The sequence below is a fragment of the Acomys minous genome, assembly GCF_964271855.1.
Source record: "Acomys minous genome assembly, chromosome: 1".
NCBI lineage: Eukaryota > Metazoa > Chordata > Mammalia > Rodentia > Muridae > Acomys > Acomys minous.
This window is the reverse complement of record NC_140483.1, coordinates 216262-241869: the sequence shown is the minus strand read 5'-3', so window position 1 is coordinate 241869 and position 25608 is coordinate 216262. Positions and strand designations below refer to the sequence as shown.

The 25608-nt window shown below is 38.8% G+C and overlaps 2 protein-coding genes across 2 annotated transcripts; both read right to left on the bottom strand.

The window, feature by feature from the left end:
* Nucleotides 1-855: 855 nt before the first annotated feature.
* LOC311604440 (olfactory receptor 2G3-like) lies at nt 856-14185 on the bottom strand. Its single transcript, XM_084794380.1, has 2 exons — nt 14128-14185; nt 856-2275 (listed from the first exon to the last, which is right to left on the bottom strand). The coding sequence occupies exons 1-2, from the start codon at nt 14152-14154 to the stop codon at nt 1331-1333; spliced, it is 972 nt and encodes a 323-aa protein (XP_084650506.1). The 5' UTR covers nt 14155-14185; the 3' UTR covers nt 856-1330.
* Nucleotides 14186-22331: 8146 nt separating this feature from the next.
* On the bottom strand, nt 22332-23324 carry LOC311604421 (olfactory receptor 10C1-like; the record flags this gene model as incomplete). Its single annotated transcript, XM_084794331.1, has 1 exon — nt 22332-23324. One exon carries the CDS (start codon nt 23322-23324, stop codon nt 22332-22334), a length of 993 nt encoding a protein of 330 aa, XP_084650457.1.
* Between the last annotated feature and the right edge of the window lie 2284 nt (nt 23325-25608).

The window sequence follows — 25608 nt, the reverse complement described above, 5'->3', positions numbered from 1 at the left end:
TCAAGCTTCATGCTTCAAATAAGTAACCACCATTAGATTGCAAGTGAGCTAAATAATCTCATCACAGCAATATATATATATATATTTATTTATATTATATATATATAACTAACAAATTTATTTGAGATGTATAAAGCATAACTTGTTTGATTATGGATTGACTAAACTATCAGTAACGACTAGGAACTGCTTGGATGCTTTATCTCTGGAAATCACTTATTTGACCATCAAGGCCTCTTTCCTTGACAGTATGAGTTTTACAAGGAAGATAAATAGTTTATTAATGATAAATATAACTCTTTCCTAAATGTTTTCTAATTATTCTTCTATAGCATAAAGTTGGACTCATGTTAGATATGAAGCAGCCAAGACTTCAGTCTTTCCTATTCCAGATGCTGCTATTTATTGCTATAAGTAGAGTATCTGTCTTGGAATTATGTCTTCAATTCCATTGCCATGAGTAAAACCAAATAGGACACACTGAGCAAGAAGGGGTGTATGAGAGGGCTTGGAGGGGAGAAAAATGTAATTATATTATAATCTCAAAAATAAAGAAATTATTTTAAAACTGAATGACAAAAGAATTCTTTTTAAAATTTTTACAAAGAAAAAAGTAAAAAAAGGCTACCTCATTTTGGTCATATTTTCAAGCAATTTTATTTTTTTCCCATTCACACATGGATGCAAGTGATTTACAATTAAAACTGGGGAAGAAATATTAGTTTATTTAATTGAAGATAATCAACAACATTATATTTATAAAAATACAAGTTTGAAAACTTTCTATTTGTTTATTCTTTAGTACATCATTATCATAATGATGAACATTACTTTTTGTCATAACTCAATGTGGATATGAAGATTTGACTAAAAGTTGTACAAGCTCAAGGAAGGAGTAGTGGAGCTAAAATCACAAGTCTGTAGTTTAACTCTTCCACTGCTCTCTGAAATATTGATGGTGGGGGGTTGCTGTAAAAGTGGGGAAAGCTGCTTTCTAGGATTATTAGAATATTCCTGGGGAGGGACTTGCTGTGGGGCATTATGGTAATGTTTGTGAGTTCATACGTGAAGGAGAAAAAAAGAAAGGAAGGGAGAATGAGGAGAGGGCAAGAAAGAGAAGAGTCATGGACTTCCAGGGATGTAGAGGAAATGTTGCCTCTCCTGGGCCCCAAAGCATCCTGGGAAGATACTGAGAAGAGAGACCCAAGACCATGTGCGATGTTACCCTGGTAAAGCTTATAATGAGACTCTTAGGCCAAGAAGATGCCAGTGCAGGATTAAATGTTCAGGATCCTCTAGTCATAAAAACGCTTTCACCACGTGCTCTGCTTCACTTGCACACTCCAGAGTCTCCATTAAAGAGACGTCCCAGAGCCCCTTTCACCTCCTTATTCCTCAGTGTGTAGATGAGAGGGTTAAGTGTTGGAGTCATGACAGTGTAGAAGAGAGAAATGAACTTTCCGTGGGTGTGGGCATATGAACTGTTCGGCTGGATGTAGATGGCTGTGATGCTCCCGTAGAAGAGGGACACCACCATCAAGTGGGATCCACATGTGCCCAGGGCTCTGCGCCATGCCTGGGATGACTTGATTCTTATAACTGCCTTGGCTATCTGTCCATAAGATGTCAGTATCAACGCTAAGGGTAAGAGCAGCAAGACCAACGAGGCCACAAAGAGCTGGACCTCATTGGCGTGAATGTCCACACAGGCAAGCTTGATCATGGAGGGGACCTCACAGAAGAAATGGTGGAGCCACATGTGGCCACAACGGGGGAGCCAAAGAGTGACCGTTCCCTGGATGAGAGCATTTCCTAGTCCACTGAGCCACGAGATTCCTGCTAGAGCCCGGCAGAGCTGTGGATTCATCACGGCTACATAGTGGAGAGGTTTGCAGACAGCAGCATAACGATCAAAAGCCATTACTGCCAGGAGAATGCACTCAGTAGAGCCTAGAGTCAGAGAGACGTAGAGCTGCACTGCACAGCCGGCAGCTGTGATAGTCTTGGCTGGTCCTTTCAGGTTCCACAGCAGCTGGGGTACAATACTGGTGGTGAAACAGATGTCAACGAACGACAGGTGAGTAAGAAAAAAGTACATAGGGGTTTTGAGTTTAGGATCTATTAAAGAGATCAGAATAATTATTGTATTTCCCACTAGAGTGAGAAGATAGAAAATTAAAACAACTATAAAGAGTGTTCTTTCCAGCTGGGGCTGGTCGGAGAAACCGACCAGAATGAAGCCACTTTTGACACTGCTGTTAATCATCCCTGGCACCTGGTGTAGACAAGAAAGAATATTACCAATTATGAGAAGGTCACAATATCAATGTCCATAAAAATAATTAAAACTACCGACACTTAAAAAAATTCACAGTGACTTATGGTGCAGGGTCCTGTAGAAGCTAAAGTAGATTTTGTTACAGGAAGGATATGAGTCTTTATGAGGCACAAAGAGGCACTATAGAATCAAAGTCTTTGCCTGAATAGTAGCTATTAGAAGCTGAAATACAGTTTGTCACAGAAGAAAACACTTCTAAGGAATAAATATATTTTATTCATTTATAATTAGCAATACCTCATCGAAATTAAATAAAAAGTTTAGTGTCTTTGATGTTTAGTAAAATATTAATCATCATAAAAATTTTTAGTTTCTTCAACTGCAACTCTTAAACTAAGCATTTTTTTAGTTTGTTAAAAAAAAATATGAACAACGGGTTCTGGAAATTACAAAGGCTACTTTTGATGTAATATTCCAAACATTTTTGTATTGATAAAACTGTATCAACATATCAAGATTTTCAAATTTATGCATACATGAGTTCAGAAGCATATTTCCTATGGGAATCATTAGTGCATCCAGCCTACCAGCTACCAGCCAGCGGAGAACTGGATTAGGCAGTGCATTTACACAGCTCCCTCCTCAGCTGTGTGGTGGTGGGTGGAGCTACTGGCTTTATGGTTTTATGTGTTGATTAAGAAGGTGACTGACTCTGACTGTAGGGCATAATTGCCTGTATAACTGGGCTCTTCAGGCAGATAAAAGAGGCTGCTTCATTGTGTACCTAATCATCATTAATTTTTCCTCGAGAAGATTAAAGAAACAACTTTAAGAAACTTGAAATATTTACAAATACAAGCATCTAAGGTGGAGTGACTGCTTCCTTTTGTGCTCAAAGACTGTAAACTGCTATGCCCATGTGTAACGCAGTTGGTACCTGGTATCAGTACAATCTCTCAGGCCTTAAAATTATTCCTTAATTGCAATTTCATATCCTGTATTTGTTTTATTTCTTGAAAAAAATCTAATTGCGTATGTAACCAATTTGAAGTAATTCTTAACTATTAACAATTTTCATTTGTCATGTAAAACGATGACAGAACTCAGTGAAAATTAAGCGGGAGAGGGTCAGATAAGGGACCCAGACAGGCAGGGACAAAGATCAATTTGAATTACCTGAGTGATGACTGGAAAGTAGGAAGAGGGCAACACGGTGATAAAAACAGAATGTGAAGGGACCCCTAAGAAGCACACCATCTTGTGTGTGCATAGACACACATATTTACTAATAATATGCACACATCTAGACATATACACGTAGACATTGCTCTATATGTGAATAGACATAATATGTACACACATATATTGCATTATCTTATAATAATCATAACATACGTAGAATATATATTCCGAATCCTAATACATGCACTTGCAGCTACAAAGATATGCACCCAAAGAAGCATAATAGATGGGCATCGTTTTCTCACTTTGTTGCCATCGAAGGAATGGACTGAGGGCAGGCACCACTTCTAGTCTACTCCTGCTCATCGCATCATACCCACTTGGTCAAAGGAAGCATCCTACACCACTCCGCAGGCACTCAGAAACACAGGCGTCCTCCTGAGAGTGTGACAAAACACGCTAATGGCCATGAGCTCAATCTCTATTTTTTAGAATATGCCCATCTTTGGTTTTTAGAAGAATTGTTTTTCTCAAGCCCAAGTATTGCTAAGAATCACACACAGGTATAGACACAAGCCAAGTCATGTGGTAGAAAACCAGTGACAGAAGATAATGCTGCTCACTCTTTCACATGGAGAATAGATGAAGCCTGAGCCTCAGTGCTCAGTGTTATTGCCTTGAATGACAATCAGTGTCTCTGCCCTGTGCTGCTGTAGGGGCTACTATTTGAGTCTGTAATTCTCTGAAGACCAGCAAATCAGGAAACATTGTGCAAAGGTACAGGCCACTGTGCTGGAAATGCTCCAGGGGCACAGGTCTCCCATTATGGCAATTAACCTCATGCTACACTGCATCCAAAGCTGAACTTTCCCAGAAGGCCATTCAGAGGGAGGTTCTGTTGATTCTCTGATCTGTAAAAGTTATGTAAATACAAGGAAAAACGCTGAAGCTAATAACGTTTGTCTTCATAACCCACCTATATAGAGTAGTATAAATTTCAGTTATCTTCATGCTAAATATCTATCAATAATTTATTTAGCATATGTGTGTATGTGTTTATCCTGCAGATAATTTCAAATTTATTTGACCATAACTAAATTTTGTATTATTACATCTTTTCTTCATATCTACTCTAGAACATTTGCAAACATTTTACCAGGCCCTGTGTAGCTATTGCTATGAATTTAACCAAGTACAAACAAAATTGGATATTGTTATGTTTATCTCTGCCACCATTAATTTAACACCATCTTTCTGAGAATCATTCATTTTGGCCCATGTTAGCAGCAGAGTACAACCTCCATCCCACATTTGGTATTGCTGTCTTAATATGACATAAACTATTTATCTACTATGAGGCTAATGGCTATTTTGTGTTTCTGAATTTTGTCTTTAATAAAGAATACTGTTCTGGATATTTTTGCATGTATTTTTGAGCAAATAAAACTTTGAGTATTTTGGTAGTAGCTTTTGGCATAGTATTGCTGTCACAAATTATGCATGTATCTAGAGTTGATAAATCTATGGGAACTAGTGTAACCTCTATTACACATCACATTGACACTCTGCAGGTAGATGCCCAGCATCTGCATCATACTTAGTATTCTGCCTTTTTAATTTCACTATTTTGATAGTATGCAAAGGGCATCATGCTTAAATTTTCATTTATACTCCCCTGATGACCAAGTTAGTTGACTAGCTTGTCTTTTTCAATGAGGTCATGAGGAGAATTTAGTGTCTCTAGACAATCCTAAATTTATTTTTTAGGAAACTAAGTTTTAGCTTTGAAAACATAGAAGGAGAGTGTAGAAGGGCGATAGCTGGTAAAAATGTTTTTCTTTTTCTTTTTCAGTAACAGAGACTAGCAGGTGTCCCTTAATGATCACATAGGATAAAGTGAAATTTGTGGAGATATAAACTGATATAGTAGGACAAAGTCAGACAAGTCAAATTAATTAATATTCCTTGTGTTCTTTTTCCTCTAACATTTGTGATGGCTTTTATGGTTGAAAATTAATATGTATTTAATTTCTTGAGTTCTTTATATACTTTGGATATTATCCCTTTGTCATATTTAGGGTTGGTGAAGATCTTTTGCCAATCTGTAAACTGCTGTTTTGTTTTGTTGACAATGTCCTTCACCTTACAGAAGCTTTTCAGTTTCATAGGGCTCCATTTATTAATTGTCAATCTTAGAGCCTAAGCTATTGGTGTTCTGTTCACGAAGTTGTCTGCTGTGCCAATGAGTTCAAGACTCTTCCCCACTCTCTCTTCTAATACATTTAGTGTTCCTGGTTTTATGTGAAGGTCCTTGATCCACTTGGATGTGAGTTTTGCGCAGGGTGATAAATATGGATCTATTTGCATTTTTCTAAATGTTGACATCCAGTTAGACCAGCACCATTTGTTGAAGATGCTTTCTTTTTTCTATTGTGTATGTCTGGCTTTTTTAGAAAAAAATCAGGTGTCCATAGGTGTATGGTCTTCAGTTTGATTCCATTGACCAACTTGTATGTTTTTATGCCAATACCATGGAACTTTTATTAATATTTCTCTGTAGTAGTTTGAGGTCAGGGGTGGAGATACCTTTAGAGATAATCCAATTAAAATGGGGTCCAGAATTAAACATGATTCTCAAGAGAGGAATCTTGAATGGCCAAGAAGCACTTAAAGAAATGCTCAATATCTGAGTCATCAGGAAAATGCAAATCAAAATGACTCTAAAATTCTATCTTACACCTGTCAGAATGGCTAAGATCAAAAATTCAAGTGACAGCACATGCTGGTGAAGACGTGGAGCAAGGGAAACACACCTTCATTGCTGGTGGGAGTGCAAACTTGCACAGCCACTTTGGAAATCAATTGTGTGCTTTTTCAGAAAATTGGAAATAGAACTGTCTCAAGACCCAACTATACTACTTCTGGAGATACACCCAAAAGATGCCCCACCACACAACAAGGACATTTGCTCAATTATGTTCATAGCAGCTTTACTCATAATAGCTAGAAAATGGAAGCAATCTAGATGTCCCTCAACTGAGGAAAGGATAAAGAAAATATGGTACATTTACAGAATGGAATACTACTCAGCTATTAAAATCAAAACAAAAAACATTAAATTTGCAGCCTGGATGGAATTAGAAGTGATCATCCTGAGTGAGGTAACCTAGACCTAGAAAGACACACATGGTATGTACTCACTTATAAGCAGATCTTAGGCATACATTACAGGATAGCCATACTACAAATCATGGATCCAAATAAGTTAAGTAGCAAGAAGTTCCCAGGGGAGGCCCTCCTCGAATTTCACTCAGATGGGGAAGTAGAATAGACAGTGAAAGAGGAAGTAGAGAGGGAACTGGACAGGAGAGGGTTTGTGGAGGGAAATGAGGGGAGATCAGATGTGGGGGGAGGGCAGGGGAGGCTTGAGGGTCTGGAGAGAAAAGGGAAACCAAAGGCAGTGGCATCACTGACACAACCTGGAGACCTGGGACAGAGTAGGCTACAGCAAGGATATGGGATGTCTCTAACTGAGCCTCCTAACAGCGGAGGACACAGGACTGAAGAGGCCACATTCTAGCCTGGCACAACCTATGGTAGTGTGAGGGGAACACCAGTCCACCTACAAAACCTTTGAACCAAAATTTACCCTACCTACAATAAAAGCATAGATGAACATGAAGACTGAGCAAATGACCAACCAATGCCTGGCCCAGTCTGAGACCCTCTCCATCAGAGAGGTCTAATCCCTGACACCATTAATGATGCTCGGCTATGTTTACAGACAGGAGCCTAACTTAACTGTTCTCTGAGAGGCCCCACCCAGCATCTGACTGAATCAGATGCTGAGACTTACAGTTAAGCATTAGGCAGAGCTCAGGGAGTCCTGTGGAAGAGTGGAAGGGAAGGAGAAGGGGGCAAAAACCCTGCAAGAAGGCCAACAGAGCCAACCAATACAGAACCATGGGGGCTTACAGAGTCCAAAGCACAAACCAAAAAGCATGCATGGCCTGGACCTAGGCCCCTATACATGTGCAACTGATGAGCAGTTTGATCTCATATTAAGTTGATCAGATGCTCTATATGACATGGACCCTGTTGCCTGCTTTCAATCACTTTGCCCTAACCAGGCTGCCTTGCCTGGCCTCAGTGGACAAGGAGGAGCTCAGTCCTGTTGAGACTTGATGTGTTGAGGTGGGTTGAAGGAGAGCTTCCCTTTTCTGAGGACAAGAGGAGGGGGGATCTCGGAAAAGGAGTGGAAGGGTGGAACTTGGAGGAGAGGAGGGACAGGGCCATGATGGGGATATAAAGTGAATAAATGTATAAATTTTAAAAAAGAGAGAAAGGAAAAAATAAATGTTTCTTATGTACAAAAAATAAAATTAATATGTAAGTTAAATTGAAAGAAAAATATTAAAGTGAGCTCTCCAATGTGTAGCTATGAGTGGTAGTGTTGCATATACTGAAATAACAGCTAATTTTCAGGTAGTCAGCTCTTAGTATCAGGAAAATGAAAGCTTAGGTTCACACTTACTTCACCCAACACCAATAGTTTATTCTAGTTCAGGTGAAAACATTTTGTCAGGTTTTCCTCAAATACATTTATGAAATTTTCTGATATCATGTTATAAATGATATAGGAGAATTCTTAGATAACCTATGTCCTTTCTATAAACCACTTATTTAATTATTGCTCTTGATTCAAAAGACAAGTCAGTATGCTTAATTTTGGATGTTTCTCAAGTCATATTTCAGTACCCAAGGTCACTTTTAATTAATTAATTTATTTATATTCACTTTACATCCTGGACATAGCCTCATCCCTCCTCACATCCCAGTTCCACCCTCCCTCCCTTTTCCCCCCTTCCCTCTTCCTCTATTCCTCAGAAAAGGGGAGCTCTCTTTTTCCATCCACCCCAGCTCATCAAGTCTTATCAGAACTGAGAATGTCCTCTTTGCTTGTGGCCTGTCAAGGCAGTTCTGCCAAGAGAAAGTAATAAAGCTGGTAAAAGAGTCCATGTCAGAAAAAGCCCCCACATCGAGGACCCACATGAAGTCTGAACTGCCATGGGCTACATCTTTGTAGGGAGCCTAGGTCCAGTCCACACAAGTTCCTTGGTTGATGTTTCAGTTTCAGCAGGCCCTTCTGGGCCCTGGTTAGTCGGCTCTGTTGGTGTGCTTATGAATCTCCTGTCACGACCAGGTCCTTTTCTCCTTCACCCACTTTTTCCACAAGGCTCCCTAAGCATCACCCAATGTTTGGCTGTAAGTTTCACCATCTGTTTTGAGGCTCTGCTGAGTCTTCTCAGAGGAAAACTAGGCTCCTATATGCAAGCATAGAAGAGTATTGTTAATAGTTTCAGGGGTTGGTTCTCTCCCATGGGGAGAATCTTGGATAGGCCAGACATTGGTTGGAACTTCCCCCAGTCTCTGCTCTATCTGCTCTATCTTTATCCCTACACGTCTTGTAGGCAGGGTGAATTTTGAGTTGAAGTTTTTGTGGGTGGGCTGGTGTTCCCATCCCTCTCCTAGGAGACTTGTCTAGTTAGAGGGTTAGTATTATCTAAACTCAACTTACAAATTTGCATTAAGCAAGTTTGTTTGCTTGTTGTTTTGTGTGCGTGTGTATATTTATAAATACAGTCAAGTACTGCTCCTTCCGGAGACTGTCAAACAAGAAACCTAGTCCCATGTCTGGAGTACCCACTTAAATAGTTTGTTAATAGTCTCTTAAAAACAATACAAGCTAAGGACATTTCACTTAGTTGCCTATCAGAAGATGAAAGTAAGACCTTATTGCTCAAGACACAACACACTTTTGTCATAGGACTTGGAGAAATCTACTGAGTAAACAGAAAATTCCTCCCTAGTGGTCTGATATCATAATTTCAAAAGGTGCTAGCCAAGTTTTCAGGAGAGAAAAGATATGAACAGTCCTACTTACCTGTAAACTCTGTGAACTACAATAATGACTTGCCTGGAAAGGTACGCCTATTGGTGCAATAGTGGCTCTTCTATACTTCCTCAGGGCTAGCTTGGCCAGGCCCCTACCACTAGGGTCAGCTCTTCTGTGCTGCCCAGGTGAAGTGCAGAACCTAGTCTCCCAAGTGCTGCAGCAGGTGAGGTGCAGAGACAGTGCTTTCATACATTCAGGGCCAGCTCTCTCACAGTGTCCAGGTGAGGGGTAGGGCTAGTTCTGCACAGCCCTCATACTCAACATGTCCTGGCACAGCAACCCAGACCAGGGACCTCTACCTGGCCTTTGGTGGTAACAGACCCCTGCTGCAGTAGGAACAGGGACCCAGATATGATCAATGGTGGCAGCACAGGCCAGGACCCCACCACGTCCCAGGTCACATCACCAGCTACTCACATCAGGCTGTTCCTCACCACCCTTAAGTCTCAAGGTCTGCCTCTCTTCATTGTACCCACATCTTTCTGTTTCTCTTTAATTTCTCCAACACTCACATTCTCCTTTTAGTGGTAACAGGGGTTTCTGAATGTCCAAGGTCAGTTCAGGAGTGGTGTGAGGAGTGCTATGCCCTGCTCATTAACTATGGCACCTGGCACAGGTCCTCTCGAGCATGGTCTTCCCCCCACCCCAGGCTTTTGAGGTGCCAGACTTGTGGTCGTCTCAGGCTAGCTCCCTGCCTGGGCCCCATGGCACCAGTCTAGTGGTTGTCTCGGGCTCTTCTTTTTCAGGGAATGATAGGCTACTAATCATTCATATGTTCATAGGTCAGAACACTGAGTGTAGACATAGTCTCTCTCCTCTCTGCCACCTACTGATGCACATGTGACACAATAGCCACGTCTACAATGCTTTTAAGACCAGGTCTTTTATATGTGTATGTATAGATATATGTAAATTTGTAAATAGGTATACAAAATACAGTTTTAGTACTAAGTACCTAAATAAGTATCTATAACTTTAAAGAAACTTGAGGAAATCATGAAATAGTTTTGATGCTTTAAATACCACATTTGGTAGGAATACAGACTCTCTCCTTGAGATTGTAATTAATCTCTGATTATTGAGGTATTTACAACAAAATCTCACCCTCTGGTGTGTGTGTGTGTGTGTGTACGTACATATGTGTGTGCATGCGTGTGTGTGTGCATATTTGTGTGTGCATGCGTGTGTGTGTGTGTGCACGTGCGCACGTGTGATGACATAGTCATATATAAGCAGCTAACCATCTTCCCCAAACCTGGATGGATTTCTTTTGGAAGGTTGGTAATTCTTTCTCATGACCTAAGAAAAGTAAAAGGAAGTTTGTTTAAAAACAGAGGAAATATACAGCTGGTTTCTCTTTATAATGAATAGAGTATTTTTAAAATACACAACACAGTGATTTATTATTAGTCATGTAAAATTTATTACCTTCTTTATTTAGCAGCCAAAATCAACTCGTCCCAACTTTATTAAAACAGATGTGAATACCGAGGAAGGAGTTTCACTGTGAAGACTCTTTGGAAAGTGTGAGTGATTCAAGGATACATTAAGTGGACAAGGAAAGCAGATGTGAGAATATGAGTAAAATAAGTAAAAAAGCACCATTGCCTACTGTCTTTCCTTCAGTAGCTTACATATCTTCCCACTGTACAGTCATATTTTACACCAGGAACCTGCTTAGACATCTAAAGCCTTTGTCAATGCTGGAGTATCAGGGTGCTGGGTGGGCAGTTCTGTGTTACCTTTCCACCTAATGACCACTAAGCAATGTGACTGCCTGGTCAGCAGCAACTTCCCATACAAGTCTAAAAGGAAGACTATTGTCTAGATCTCATAACTTGTCTTCTTGGCATATTTCTATCAGACATATGAATATTTCCATGGGTACCAATGAAAATAAGGCACATCTTCTTGCCAAAGACAACCATTGCAAAACTGAGTCCACCTAGGATAGACTGAGACTTGGGAAAGAATTTGCATTCTAACTTAGATATTTGAAGGACAATTACACAATTTTCTTGATAAGGTTCTTTGGGCTAGGGGATGATTATTTACAACAGATAATAAACCAGCTACAGCCAATGGGTCATCCTAAAATTAAAATTTTGAAAGTATATTTTCACAATTATGTTTCTTAATCTTTGCCAATCAGTAGTTTAAACTATATGTATTCAATATATATTATTTTAAAAGAGCATTGATTGTTTCATTGGCTGAATTCATGTATTTATGTTAAAATCTGTAGAATAACTAGCTTATTGAGAACTATAAATCAGACTTTTCTGGAGAGGAATATTTGCCAGGCAAACCAGTGACTCATTTACATTTCCTCAATGTTATTACTTCATCCACCTCCAGTAATTAATTACATACTAAAAAACTATTGAGATTGATATATTCATATTTTCATTCTGTTTAAAGTTATGATTACTGTTAATGTACCTTCTACTAAAGCCCTTTTCTTAGATATGTCTCAAACTCTTGGATATATATATATATATATATTACATCTCACATAATCTATGCCTGTAGTCATAATTTTGTTTTCAGATCACTGCTTCTTCACAGTTATCACACAATATATAACATCATCAGATAGCCTGGTACATATTTAATATGTTTTTAAATACATTCTTTTTTCATTTATTTATTTATTTATTTATACATTTATATATATACACATATATATAGTAAACAGCAAGAAGAATCATGAAACAACCAGGAGTTATATAAATGGTACATTCATAGTGTATTCGATTTGGCAGCCTTGAGGAAAATATCAATCCTATCTTGGTGCATCTAAAATCCTGAATGTAAATCAATATCTATCATATCTCATCTCTACCAACTTAAAACATCTATCTAGACCTAAAAACATCTTAATCCCTAAACAACTAAGCTTAATTGTAAAACTAAACTATCTGGTTATGTATTTATTAATTAATTCCTTGAGATTTTATACAGTATATTTTGATTTTATTGTTTCCTTCAACTCCTCCCATATCTACCCCCATGTCTGTACTTACATAAGTTTCTGTCCTTATGTTTTTAAAACCCATTTAATCCAGTTAGTGCTGCTGCATGTCAGCATCCACTGCATGATGTTTTGCCTACAAGAACCCATATCCCTAAAGAAAACTAAATATTCTTACTCCAAGAAACTGTCAGTTACCGATAGCTTTTCATATTTAACTTAAACCTAAACAAACAAACAAAAAACTAAACAGAAGAAACACTTAAGCATTTCTTCTAAAACCATGAATAACATAGTACTTGAAATCTTATTAAGGTCAATAAGGCAAATGAAGGTCATCAATGATATATGTCAAAGTATTTTTATTAATTTTTTACATATATGTCTATATTATCTATATTATTACACCCACTTAAAAAACTATGTACAGCAAAAGAATTACATTCATGTTACATTCATAGTGTTTTGGCTGTTTGTATTTGACAGCCTTGAAGAAAACATTTTTCTGTCTTGGCAAGTCTAAAATTCTGAATGTAACTCAGTATCTAACATATCTCATCTCTATCAACTTAAAACATCTATCTAAACCTCAAGACATCTCAATCCCCAAATAATTAGGCTCAATTATGACACTCAACTACTTGATCTTCAACCCCATCAAGGACTTGAGAATGACAAAAATTAATGACCTGAGTAAACAGGAAGTGCAGGTTAGCAGCTTCCTAATTTAATAAGAGGAAAAAATAACAGAGGCAATTTGCTGCCTGAACAGTCATTCATAGCTATCTAAAACATTGGAGCAACATCTTCAGCCTTCTGGCACAATATATCTGACAGACATATTTGTGAGTCAGGAACTATTGAGGAATTGCTTACCCTGTCTTGGCAGAGTTTAGCCATCGACTCTGCCTGCACCTAAGATTGCCCTTTTTTTAGGCAGCATTCTTTCTGTGGTAGAAATGAGGACATTTTGCACAGTTGCTGATTTGTCACATTTGATGTCATCTCCATAAAGAGGTTCTTTGAAGCTTATTATGCTCTTTGAGGAAGGCTGGGTGTTGCCAGAAGTTTTCCTGTCTTGTTAAAGAATCATCAAAACAATATAAACATCTTTAAATGCCATATTCTATAGGACTCTAAATTTTTGAAGAACTTAATTATTTTACCTTATCTGTCTACAGAATTACATCTATCTGTTACATCTAAGATGTATATTCTTGTAGTATAAATAAAGTAGTAATTGAAATGACCACAATTTGATCAATTGACAGCTAACTTGTCTGACTTATCTTAAACAGCCTGAAATATCATTTTCAAAATATTGGAGGTAAACCTTGTATTCTACTTGAGTGGTATGGGTGGAATAACTCACAATAGAGATATGTGTAATGTGAGTGAAAAACAAACTTAAATTTGAATTCTAAACCAATATTTGAAATTAAAATTATTTTGCATCAACATATAAATTTCTATACCAATGAATTAAAACCAACATTGTGTGCACAGTTAAGGCCTTAACAGCAATCCACTTCTTATCTTATCTTCCCCATGCGTCACCACATTCCCTCTTCTCTCTTTTCATTCCCCATCTCCAAACCCAAGAAAGAATGATAAAGGAACAAAGAGACATCCCTGAGTCCAACCTCATTTTCTCTCCGGGTAAGACCAATAGTAACTTATAACCAACTCCCAGTGAAAATACACACCTAAAGCCCAAGAAAGCATCTAAAAACCTACCTGATCTCTCTCAAGGGATACAGGCATTGTTCTCTTAAGGTTTCTTCCAGCTGATTTGGGAAAATAATACCTTTGTAGGGGCCAAAATAATTTGGGGGGAATGGTTAAGCAAGCCAGGAATAGCATTTGTGGTCAAGTTTCTAAATGTTGAGAACTTCTAGGATTAATAAAAGTCCTGTGTGTGACAGTCTGAAATGCTGAACCAATTGGGTACAGAAGCATTCTTCAAAGCTGTAGGGTTCTGATGGAGGACAACAGCTGAAGCACTTGGTGCTGGAACATGAAGGGTGCAGGATGTCAGTGTCCAGCGTGCTGAGAGGAATGAATCCTGTCAGGTCTGATCCAGCTTCAAAGTCTGGTTCTTTTGTTCTGAAAACATATAATTTCTCACAAGCATTATACCATACTAAAATTATAAGTGTATGAAGTGTGCAAGGTGCACATAACAACTAAGGGTAGTTCTCTGATCTTTGCATGAGCAGAAGAAAGACATCTGCAAATCTTCATTCGTGTCATATGAAGAACGGCATATAGTCCTAAATTACATATATTCTGTAACCAATAAGAAGCATTGACTATTCATAGATATTCCTAATTCACAATAGTTTTAAAAAATATCTTGCAGTAAGTATAAAAAAGCGAATGATTTATCAATGAAAATTTTAAGATGCTGAAGAACAAAACTGAAGACACCCCCAGCAGATGGAAAGACCTTCCATGTCCATGAGTTGGTGTGGCTGCTGTTCTGAAAATAGCCACTCTACTAAAAGCATCTACAGCTTCAGTGCAATCCCTACCAATCATATCTTCACATGAATCTAACTTAAACACTTTGACTTTGCTGTGTTCACAGTTTGCATATACCTTTTATTTCATGTAGTGGGTCATTAAATGTTTTGTATTATTTTACATCTATATTTTGTTGTTCTCCTTTAAGCCTACTGTTAAAACAGTTTATCCAGACTGTTCTCTTTGATTATACTATCTAAATTTCTTCTTACATTAATAAAATCAGAATTATTAAGAAATATGACTCACAGAAACAAGGACAGGGTCCAATTTTCGCATCCCAGCATGTTTCAGCTTACCGGGCTTCTCTGCCAGCTTCAGGCCACTCAGCTCTCTTCTGGCCACCTCTGTCACTGACACTGTTACACTGACAGAAAACACAATGATCATATACGTGAAGAAGAGATAAACCTGCTTTTGTTAAGATCCCAAGTTTGGGATCAGAACAGTCTTGTTAGAACAGGTGAGGTTAATCCACTAGAAGACAAACCACCTCGTGAGGGAGCTTGATTGTTGCCAGATGAAAAGATCCCGTGAACAGACTCTGGGAGGAGGTATATAAATGAGCCCAGAACTGGAAGTGGGGTCTTTGGAGACTTGGGATAGTTTTAGACTGTTCATCGCTCCACTTTGAGATGCTCCTAGAGAGAACCACTCGAGGGAAGGCTTCGGGGCTCCAGGCTCTGGCTGAGGTTCTTGGTTCTGGTTACTCCAGGTTCCAGCAGAAAAAAATCCTGCTGAGTACGCCAGGAGACTCATTATTCAGAACTGATATCCTTATGGTTTTGTTATTCTTTAATCCTCTTTTCCTACTGTTTCAGTTAGTTGGGTTATAAGGGACGTATGCTCAGTTAATAAGTTCATAATAAAATGTATTTGTTAAGAAAAAAGTAGCCTGCATATATGTGTTATTTTTTAATTCCAATGTCCGCACACCTATGTGCTTCTTCCATTCAAATTTCTCCTTCTAGGCCTGTTACATGACAAGTGTGGTTCTAGATGGTCTAGAATTTCAAGGACTCAAAGAAGACAATCAGCTATGCTGGGTGATCCATTTCTACATTGCAGTGACTGGCTCCACAGAATGTGTGCTGATACTGATGAGTTATGACCCTGTCAGTGCTGTCTGCTAGTCCCTGCTCTATAAATGGTTCTCATGCACCCAAAGTTTTACCGGAGGATGGCTGTTGTGGCCTAGACTTGTGGTTTTAAGGTGCCCATAATTCAGACCACTTTGGTTTTCCAACTACCTCTGTGCAGCCACCACAGGGTAGATGATTTTTATGTGTGATGAGTCTGCCATGGTGGAAATTACTTGCATAGACACAACACCCCTAGACAAGTCTCAGCATTTACTTTCTTATAGACAGTGATTTATCAAGGGGATCAGTTTATTGCTTTTGTTGTTAATAGTGTACTGAATATAAAGTTCATGGATGTGAGGAAAAAAGCATTTGGTAGCAGTGGGTCCCATCTGATGCTTCTGTTTACATGCAAGATGCATGTCCCAAGAGCAAATATGTGCAAGGACAGAATCTTTCTTACCTTTTTAGCAGTAGTGACACCCTCAGTTAATCTTATGATCTACTCCTCAAGAAACAGAAATTTTACATGGGCAATAAAGCCAGGGAGGTGGCGCATGCCTGTAATCTGAGCACTTGGGAGGCAGAGGCAAGTGGATCTCTGTAAGTTCAAGGCTAACCTGGTCTACAAAGTAAGTCCAGGACAGCCAAGCCTATACAAAAAAAAACCCTGTTTTGATAAACTAAAACAAACAAACAAGTAAAAGAAACAAAAAATTTGGTTGGCAATAAAAAGGTTGATGACCAGAGATCCAAGTTAAGGAGAAATAAGACAGTCTCTTACAATATTTCAGGCTTTGGAGATTGTTAGACATTATATAACTATATATTTTCTTTTTCATTACAGCCAAAATTCCTAAATAAAAGTAGGCAGATAAATTTAACAACCTCTTGATGCTGTGGAAATTATGTTATTTCCTTTCTGGAATGATATATAATCTCTTTTCAAGTTCTTCTTAAAATTCTATGAAGAAATTAAAGCTGACATGTGTATATTTGTTCACATTCATAAAGCATGGTTTATGTCAGGGGACAAACTGATTTTCTTGTCAGAGAAATAAATCTTCAACTTCATGAAGACAGTTTTGATTATAGGGGCAGAAATTTATAATCACCTGAGATTGCTTCCTACAGCTACTATGAGCCTGTCTGTGGAAGTACACTAGGAAGAGGGTTTTCTCTTTGAAGTTTATTTTAAGTGTTGGGATCTACTAGAAAATCTTCACTAAGTGTCTTATTTGAGATATTTATCCTTACTCTTTTTTTATCAGGGGCTTCTGGGTCATATACACTCAGGCATTTTCTGATCAGTCAGTCTCACTCATAGAGGAGGCTGCAAAAGAGACAAGTCTTCTTTCAGGATAAAGAAAGGAAAGCAGAGCTAAGGTAACAAATAACCCCCTGATGTATTCCATGGGAGTCTGAAATAGCTGTTGTCCTCAACTTAAATACTGATTTAGAAATGTTTTTAGCAGAGGTAAATACATAAAGATGGCTTAAGTACAGATAACTAACTCTACCTGAAGGTAAGAAGCAGTTGTGTGGGTATTTTAAATTAAATTATCACACTAGAAAAGAAAAGTGGTCTATGCAGAAGACAGATTAGCTTAGGCACTATATAAAAATGGCATTTCCTGGAGATGGAAAAATGTCTCAGTGATTAAGACCACTGCTGCTCTTCCTGAGGATCGGGGACCAATTCACAGCTTCCATGTGACAGTTCACAACTATCTGTAACTTCAGTCTCGAGGAATCTGACACCCTCTTCCAGCCTCCCAGGCACTAGGCATGCATATGGTGCACAGATATATATGCATGCAAAATCCTCATATGCATTAAACAAAAAATGAAAAAAGAATGGCACTTCTTGGTTGACCTAATTTGATTTATATTAATGTTTAGTCATAGTCACATTCAAATGAACATTTTATTGATACATTAGGACAATCTAATACATAAAGTGATCACTTAAATCACTTAAAAATCTATTCATCTCAAAAACTCAATAAATATACAAATTAATAAACATTATCATACTCACATAAAGCTGAAAAACATATTTTCCACATATTTGTTTAACATTTATAAATACTGTAGCTTCTGGTTAGTTTGTTGTTGTTGTTGTTGTTATTTTTACAAGTTTCCTTTTGCAGGAAGTACTCCATAAATTTATGCAGAATACACTCCAGCAGCTCAGGCTCTTTCCCACTGTCTTTCTTCTGATTAACCCAGGCACATTTCTATATGGTTTTTGTTTTGCCTGATCATTTTTCTATGTGTTTTAACAAAGATTTTTGCTTTTAGAATGCTTTATATCTCTCATAGTCATATGAATTTTCTTGGTAAGGGTCTTGTGTTTAACTTTCTTATTTATAACATGCAATGGCATGTTGGGAAACAAGAGATTCTTCTAGTTTTGATAAGCTGGTAGCTGGAGGATGGTTCATTTTTGAAGATCATTTGAAGGCATTTCTTTGATGTCTGCACTATCAATGTTTAAGTTTGCAAACTCATGGCCAAATTAAGACTTGAATGTGACATATTTTCAGGCAGTAAGCATGTTTTATAATTACTCAAGGGTGCCATTTTACTATGTTTGTTGATTTTTTTGTTTGTTTGTTATTTTTTGAGACAGAGTTTCTCTGTGTATCCCTGGTGGTCCTAGAACTCACTGTATAGACCAGGTTGGCCTCAAACTTAGAAATCTGCCTGCTCTGCCTTCCAAGTGCTGGGACTAAAGGCATACACCACTACATCCCTGCTCTCCTGCTCCAGTGTCATCATGGCAGGGCCTGCTCTCCTGCTCCCATGTCCTCAGGGCAGGGCCTGCTCTCCTGCTCCTGTGTCATCAGGGCAGGGCTGGCTCCCTCATAACTTCCCACGTCCCAGGGCAGTGCCCGCTCCCTACCCCCATGCCATCAGGGCAGGGCTGGCTCACTCACTCCCTTGTCCTCAGGGAAGGGCCCACTCTCCCACTCCATGTCTTAGGGTTCCTCTGGCTACTTGTTCTTCTCAGAGGAATCAGCCACAGAGTAGGGCAGTGGCTTGGATCCCAGACTGCTGTTTCTTCCACTGTGTTGATATTTGTTCTGCAGGGGTCTATGCTGCTCCAGTACTCAGAATGATGCAGTGTGCTTGGAGTTTGTGGTTCCCAACCAGGGAGAGGGATGGGAGTGGTGGAGGCCTTATTCTTATCTTCCCCACTTGCTTAGTCTGAGAAGTCCCCAAGACTGTGGTTTGGGTCAGCATCCGGTTCAGTCAGGGTATTGTTGAGCCTCTGAATCGCTGTTCCCCTGAGGATCTACACTCTTTCCAGTATTGGAGGAGTGCAGGGTGCTCAGGGTTTGTGACTCTCAAACCCAGGGGAAGTGGAGCCATATGATGGGGTGGGGAGAGGCTTCTTCTGAACCTTCCCAATTGTTCAGTCTGAGAACTCTCGATGGCTGTTTTGGATAGTAGCTGTGCTGAGCTGCCGCCATCTGCTGCCACCACAGACCCTCTGTTCCCCAGTGGCTCTGGCTTTCTCATGTATTTGGAGGCGCACAGGGTGCTCAAAGTTTGTGCCTTCTAAACCGGTTCCCTTAAGTCCATTTCCCAGCCTCTGCTTCTCTGCCCTCTAGACATGGTACATACTGTGCTATGCCATCTTGTCCCCTCCCACAGCTTGATTTTTTTAAAAGAAGGAATTAATCAAACTGTACAGAAAAGTCAGATTTAATTTATAGGAAACAGAACTGATATTTTATGTTTTACCCAAAATTCTGAAATTTATATTCTGTAATCCATATTACTAATTCTCAAGATCAGAAAAATTGAAAAAAGTACAATACTACAAGCTCCGTGATACATAGACCTAGTTGTAACTACAACAAAATTTCTAGTACATTCCAGGATTAAGTAAGTCTAGTCTGTGATAGCTTATTAATATTTTTATCTTCTGTGACCCCACAAGCAAAGTGACATCATCACATATTTTTCTAGGATGTCTCTGAATTTGGTTTTGTCTAGTAATTTCTCTCCTTTTGGTTCAAGTTGCCCATATTTAGCACAAATACTACAAGAGTGCTTCCTGTTTTGCTTAGCTCAGTTCAGCATTAGTGAGCATGCATCGTACCTTAATCACTTGATTAAGAAGCAAGGAAATTGTTTTAAAACATTTTCCTTTTGTATTTGCTTTTAAACTAATGGAAGTCATATGAGAAATACTTAGAGAGTATAAAAATATTCTGTCTCTTCAAAACTTTAGGCATTGGTTTTAGTACCTAAGTGAATTTCCCCCACACTTCTGCATCAGTGGTTACTACTGCCTGTAAGCAGGTCAGAACAACACGTCTGAAGAGTGGACGCCTACAGCCCTTCTGCTTTGGCTTTGGTGAATCAGGCCTGCAACAGTTACTACTTGCAATTTTAGTGTAATTTTTTATTTCCTCCAAACTTTCTGCACACTTAATTGGAATTTCATTGTGCACTAGACTCAAGTTACTCATTTAATTTTGTGGATTATAACAGTTTCTACCATTAATTATTTTGCTGCTCAAATTGGCTCAGTTTTTGACCATTGAAAGCTCCTTTGTGTTGGCTCTGGTGTGTTTTTCAGAGGACTGCATGTGCTTTGTGAAACCCAGGGTCTTTTGTTTTATCTTTGATAAAGGAGCTCTGGTTTATTTTCTTAGTGAATGACAAGAACTCAATCACCTTTCACTAGCTGACCTTTTGCGTTAGTCTTTCATGACTTATATACCCACTTCACACAGACAGAAAACTCAGGTGGAATGCTGACTGGTCCCACACCACACATATTCTGACATTTCATCCTTGTCTCTTGATCTTTTCAATACTTATATATACCATAAACATATTTATATGTGTGTTTATCTGAGATTATAATGTTCCTTTACCCACCTAGGGGAATCATATGGGGATAGCTATTCCTGTGCCACCAATTCTAGGCCCTGGGTGCCCAAAGCCTGGAATACGGACTGATCTAATGGTACACAGAGCAAAGGCTAACACACCACTGCCCTGAGAACTAGCTGTTACAGTTCAGTGCAGTGCATTTACACGTGCTGAGGAAGATACATGACATCACTTAGAAGTAATTTGCTGAAGGATCTCTAAATGGTTGTCAAAATTTATCTACACATACATAAATTTATAAATTTTAGAAAAATCTTACAAACATAACAATGAATTTTAGTTTACTTTTGTTTCTTTTCCTGTAATGCCACTAATATTTCCTTTGAAACTTTACATCATAGAAAATATTGACAATTATTTCTCATACTTTTTCTTTAATAGTTTGTACATATAGTTTCAAAGGTTGACAGTTTGCTTTGTTGCAATGTTTACATGTTTTGTAAACAAAATCCACAAAAGAACTTTTTAATTCTAGGTCATGTGCCTATAATTACATCTGAAGAATTTAAAGACTTTAGCAAGAGGAAAGACTTTGCTTCATAGAGTTATTAAGAAATCAAGTGCCATGTTGTAAGAGCCTGTATAGAGGGCAGAAGCCAGGGGTATATCAGGAGCTGGACAGTGGGTTTCAAGGATTCTTAGATGTCACCAGGTGACTTAAACTCTGTCTAGTTTAAAATATTTAAGTATTGGACTAACATACAATATTTAGTAGCAAATGTATTTTTATATTATTTGCAATTAAAAAGAGTGCTGAGTAAAGAGAATACTTTAAAAACAAAATGATGGTTTGTAGGCATCTTTATTTTACCTATTTTATTTGGGTTTCTTATACCTCTACCTCCCTTCCAACCCTTATCCACCCTAATATCTTTTAAACCCCCAACACTAGGTAGGAGAAAAAGAAGATTAGAGGGGAAAGGGGCAGCATAGGTCTCTTTACTACTTCCTGTTTAGGTATATGGTTCCCATGACAAGTCCAACCTTCATTTCAAAATATCTCCAACTTCTCATAAAACTGAAACAACACCAACCAGAGGCAACAGTGGGGGGCACCATGAGTCTTCGTCTTTCTTGGAGCCCCCTGCCTTTCTCCTGGTTCTGGCATGTATTCTCTCTCTAGAGTTCTCAGAAACAAACTATCTGCAGCTGGCAAAGAGTCCCTCTCAGAGGCTGCACAAGGCAAATAGTTTACTGCTGTCAGCCATCTGAATCAGCTCCGTATCTCACACATGGCAGTAACCAAAAGCACGTTTACATAATATAACTGAGTTTTTAAAGACACCAAAGCTTCTACTACAATGGCTATTTAAGATACTTATAATCCAGCCCAGAAGAGCACATCAGTTTTTGTTCATTTACTTTGACAGACTGTGTACCCTTTCCAGAGAGTATCTCTCCAGGATAGTCAGTCACCTACCTATTCATTGTCAGAACATCTCCCAGTCCCAGAGTTCTTCTCAGTGCTGCTTTTACTTCCTTGTTCCGTAAACTGTAGATGATGGGGTTCAGCATGGATGTCACTGCTGTATAGAAGAGGGCCAAGAGTTTGTCCACTCCTGGTGAGTGGCTAGACTTGGGCCTCAAGTAGGTGGCAGATGTTGAGCCATAGAAGAGTGTAACTACAAGTAGGTGGGAGGAACAGGTGGAGAGAGCTTTATGGCGTCCCTCACGTGAAGGCATCACCAGCACTGCAACCAGAATTCTGACATAGGAAGAAATAATCAGTAAAAATGGGCTGAATATGCAGAGGACTGCTGCGACAAAGATTGCAGCCTCATTTTGGGATGTATCTCCACAGGCAAGTGCCAGGAGAGGTGGAAGGTCACAGAAGAAGTGGTCTATCTCACATGGTCCACAGAAGTCCAAGGAGAAAATAAAATTGGTCTGTCCCAACCCCACTATGCATCCCATTCCCCATGAAACTATTGCCAAATGAGCACATACACCACGACTCATTCGGGTTGCATAGTGTAGTGGGGCACATATGGCCATGTAGCGGTCAAAGGCCATGGCTGCCAACAGGCAGCACTCGGTTATACCAAAGAATATGAAGAAAAACATCTGTGTGGCGCAACCCTCCCGAGAGATCCCCCGCACCTCAGTCACAAGGCTTTGCAGCATCTTGGGTATGACAGAGCAAGTGTAGCCCATCTCCAGGAGAGACAAGTTGGCTAGGAAGAAGTACATGGGGGAATGCAGGGATGGACTGGTGCATATAGCAAGGGCTATGAGTGCATTTCCTTTCAGGGACACTAAGAACATGAGGAGGATGAGGGTGAACAGGAGGAAGCATTCTCCAGGGACCTCAGAGAACTTGGCAAATGCAAAGCGTTTGACAGACAAGCTGTTCTCCTGCCACAGAGAGCAATTGACACTCATGTCCTGTAAGAGAGAACAGCAAGTCATTAGAAGCATTCTTGTAGATGAGGGAGATTATTCAGTCTCCAATTCTCTCTCTGTCTGTCTCTGTCTCTGTCTCTGTCTCTGTCTCTGTCTCTCTCTGTCTCTGTCTCTGTCTCTCTTTCTCTCTCTCTCTCTCACACACACACACACACACACACACACACACGTGCTTACATATATGCACACACATGTGTAATATATTCACATACATGCACTTGTAAAGTTCATATGATAATTTGAAGTATTTTTATTGATCGGTCTCCACCTTATTTTTTGAAACAATGTCTGTTACTTAACCTGGAGATACTTGTTTTTGCTAGCCTGAGTTGGGGTCTACCTGCTTTTGCCTTTCATATCATTAGTGTTGTAAGTATACATTTTACAGCACATATATATATGCTGGATTGCCCAATTTTTCATGGGTACTAGGGACTCAGCTCCTCACACTTGTACAACAAGTACGCTACTCACTGAACCATTTCTCCATCACCTCATTTTACTAATTCTAGAGCCTCAGTTAAATGAAAAAAATTTAGCTTAAAAATAATTCATAAATTACCACTCACCCTAACAAGTGTTTCAAAACAAATTCTTTCCTTTTTCACACTATTAGGTAATTTTTTTTCGATATATACTTAGTTGTCAAGGATAAAGGGGCAAAATATTATCTAGGAAAGGTGGCATATCCTTTACTCCCAAACAAAAGTGAAGGAGGCAGAAAGTCACTGTGAGTTAAGTGAGTTATTTATCAACTGCTCAGACATGACCACATGTGTATACATGCATAAAAACAACTACAACAGATTCACCCTGGTATACACAACCTTTCAGGGAATCTCACAACATAATACCTGATACTTGTTACTTTTTACTATCATCTGTTTCATTGAGTTTTCTATCAATCTGCCACTGTGGAGAAAGGAAGAGTAAAAAACCACACACACACACACACACACACACACACACACACACACACACACACACACACACATAATGTCACCAGAGTCTTATATCCTAGAGGAAAATAGTTGTGGGCTATTTTAATAAGTTCAATTTGATATGCATTGAACTATGTAATAGTTCTGGAAAGTTAAGGGAGAGAACAAGTGAGCTCTGTTAAGCAAAAAGTCTGTGATGAGATGGACCTTCAATTCACTCCACTATTAAGAAAATGACTGATATACCAAGGCTTCTGTTAGGAGTCGTTTGCATTAAATGTACTCACACACATTTTTTCTGCAGTATATTTTAAAAATCTATATTTCTCTATTAATATCCAAATTCATGAGGCCAAATGAAAGAAATCATTTTGAACTTACCATTTTTTAACTCAAAAATTTTTCTTAACTGTCCTGACTTCTTAGCACATTTTTGTAGTTTATAGAGTCTGTTGTCTCATCTGTTGGTTAAATTTGCACATATCTGTATACATGTTTTCTATTCCCACATCTGGAAGGGACTAAACAGTTTCCTCAATGACGCAAAGAGGCCAAGGGGAAAATGTAGCCACAAAGAGGAATATCTGACTAGTGCTTAACTGGTGACTTAAAAAAATGCCCTTTATAAACAGCCTCATCCCACTTAGACTGCAGCAACTCAGTGCAAACATTAGTGAAGAGGGCAAAGAAACTGAGGAAATGGAGGCAGTACTTGTGGAGGAATGGATCACAGAAATACTGGCAACCTAAAGGCTTGTTCATACTTAATCACTTTATACTTTTTGTCCTTATAAAACAAATAGAAATATACATCCTGTCATAGATATATTTCAGACCTTCTAACGTTGAGTCGACTTTAAAAATGGAGTGTCAGAAGGATATTGACAAAATGCTATTGTTTAGATAAAAAATTATACCAAATCACACAAAATAAATGTATAGTCCTCAAAAGAGGTGAAAATTCAAAAAATTAGTAAAATTTTTCTCTCCTTATTACTTGAAATCATATTGAAATAGGCAAAATAGTACTAAATGTTTTGTTGCTTTTAGGTCTCCATCAACTGCTGACTTCATCTTTGGGATGCTGAGACCAACGTAGCAGAGTTCAGTTTGGGATTTCTATCAGAAGGTCCTATTTCCATGGTGACCCATGGAAGGACGTTGATGCTTCCTGTACTGTATGTAGACACACATGCAGATCTCAGGGCTCTTCAGAAAGGAGGAAGAAGTAGAATAGGCTGCAATGGATAAGCTTCTGTCTCTACTCTCATATATTTTCTCAAAGTAAGATTTTAGATTCATCAATTTGAGCTGTTCCAATTTAAAGCTGCAAATGTTTTGAAGCCAAC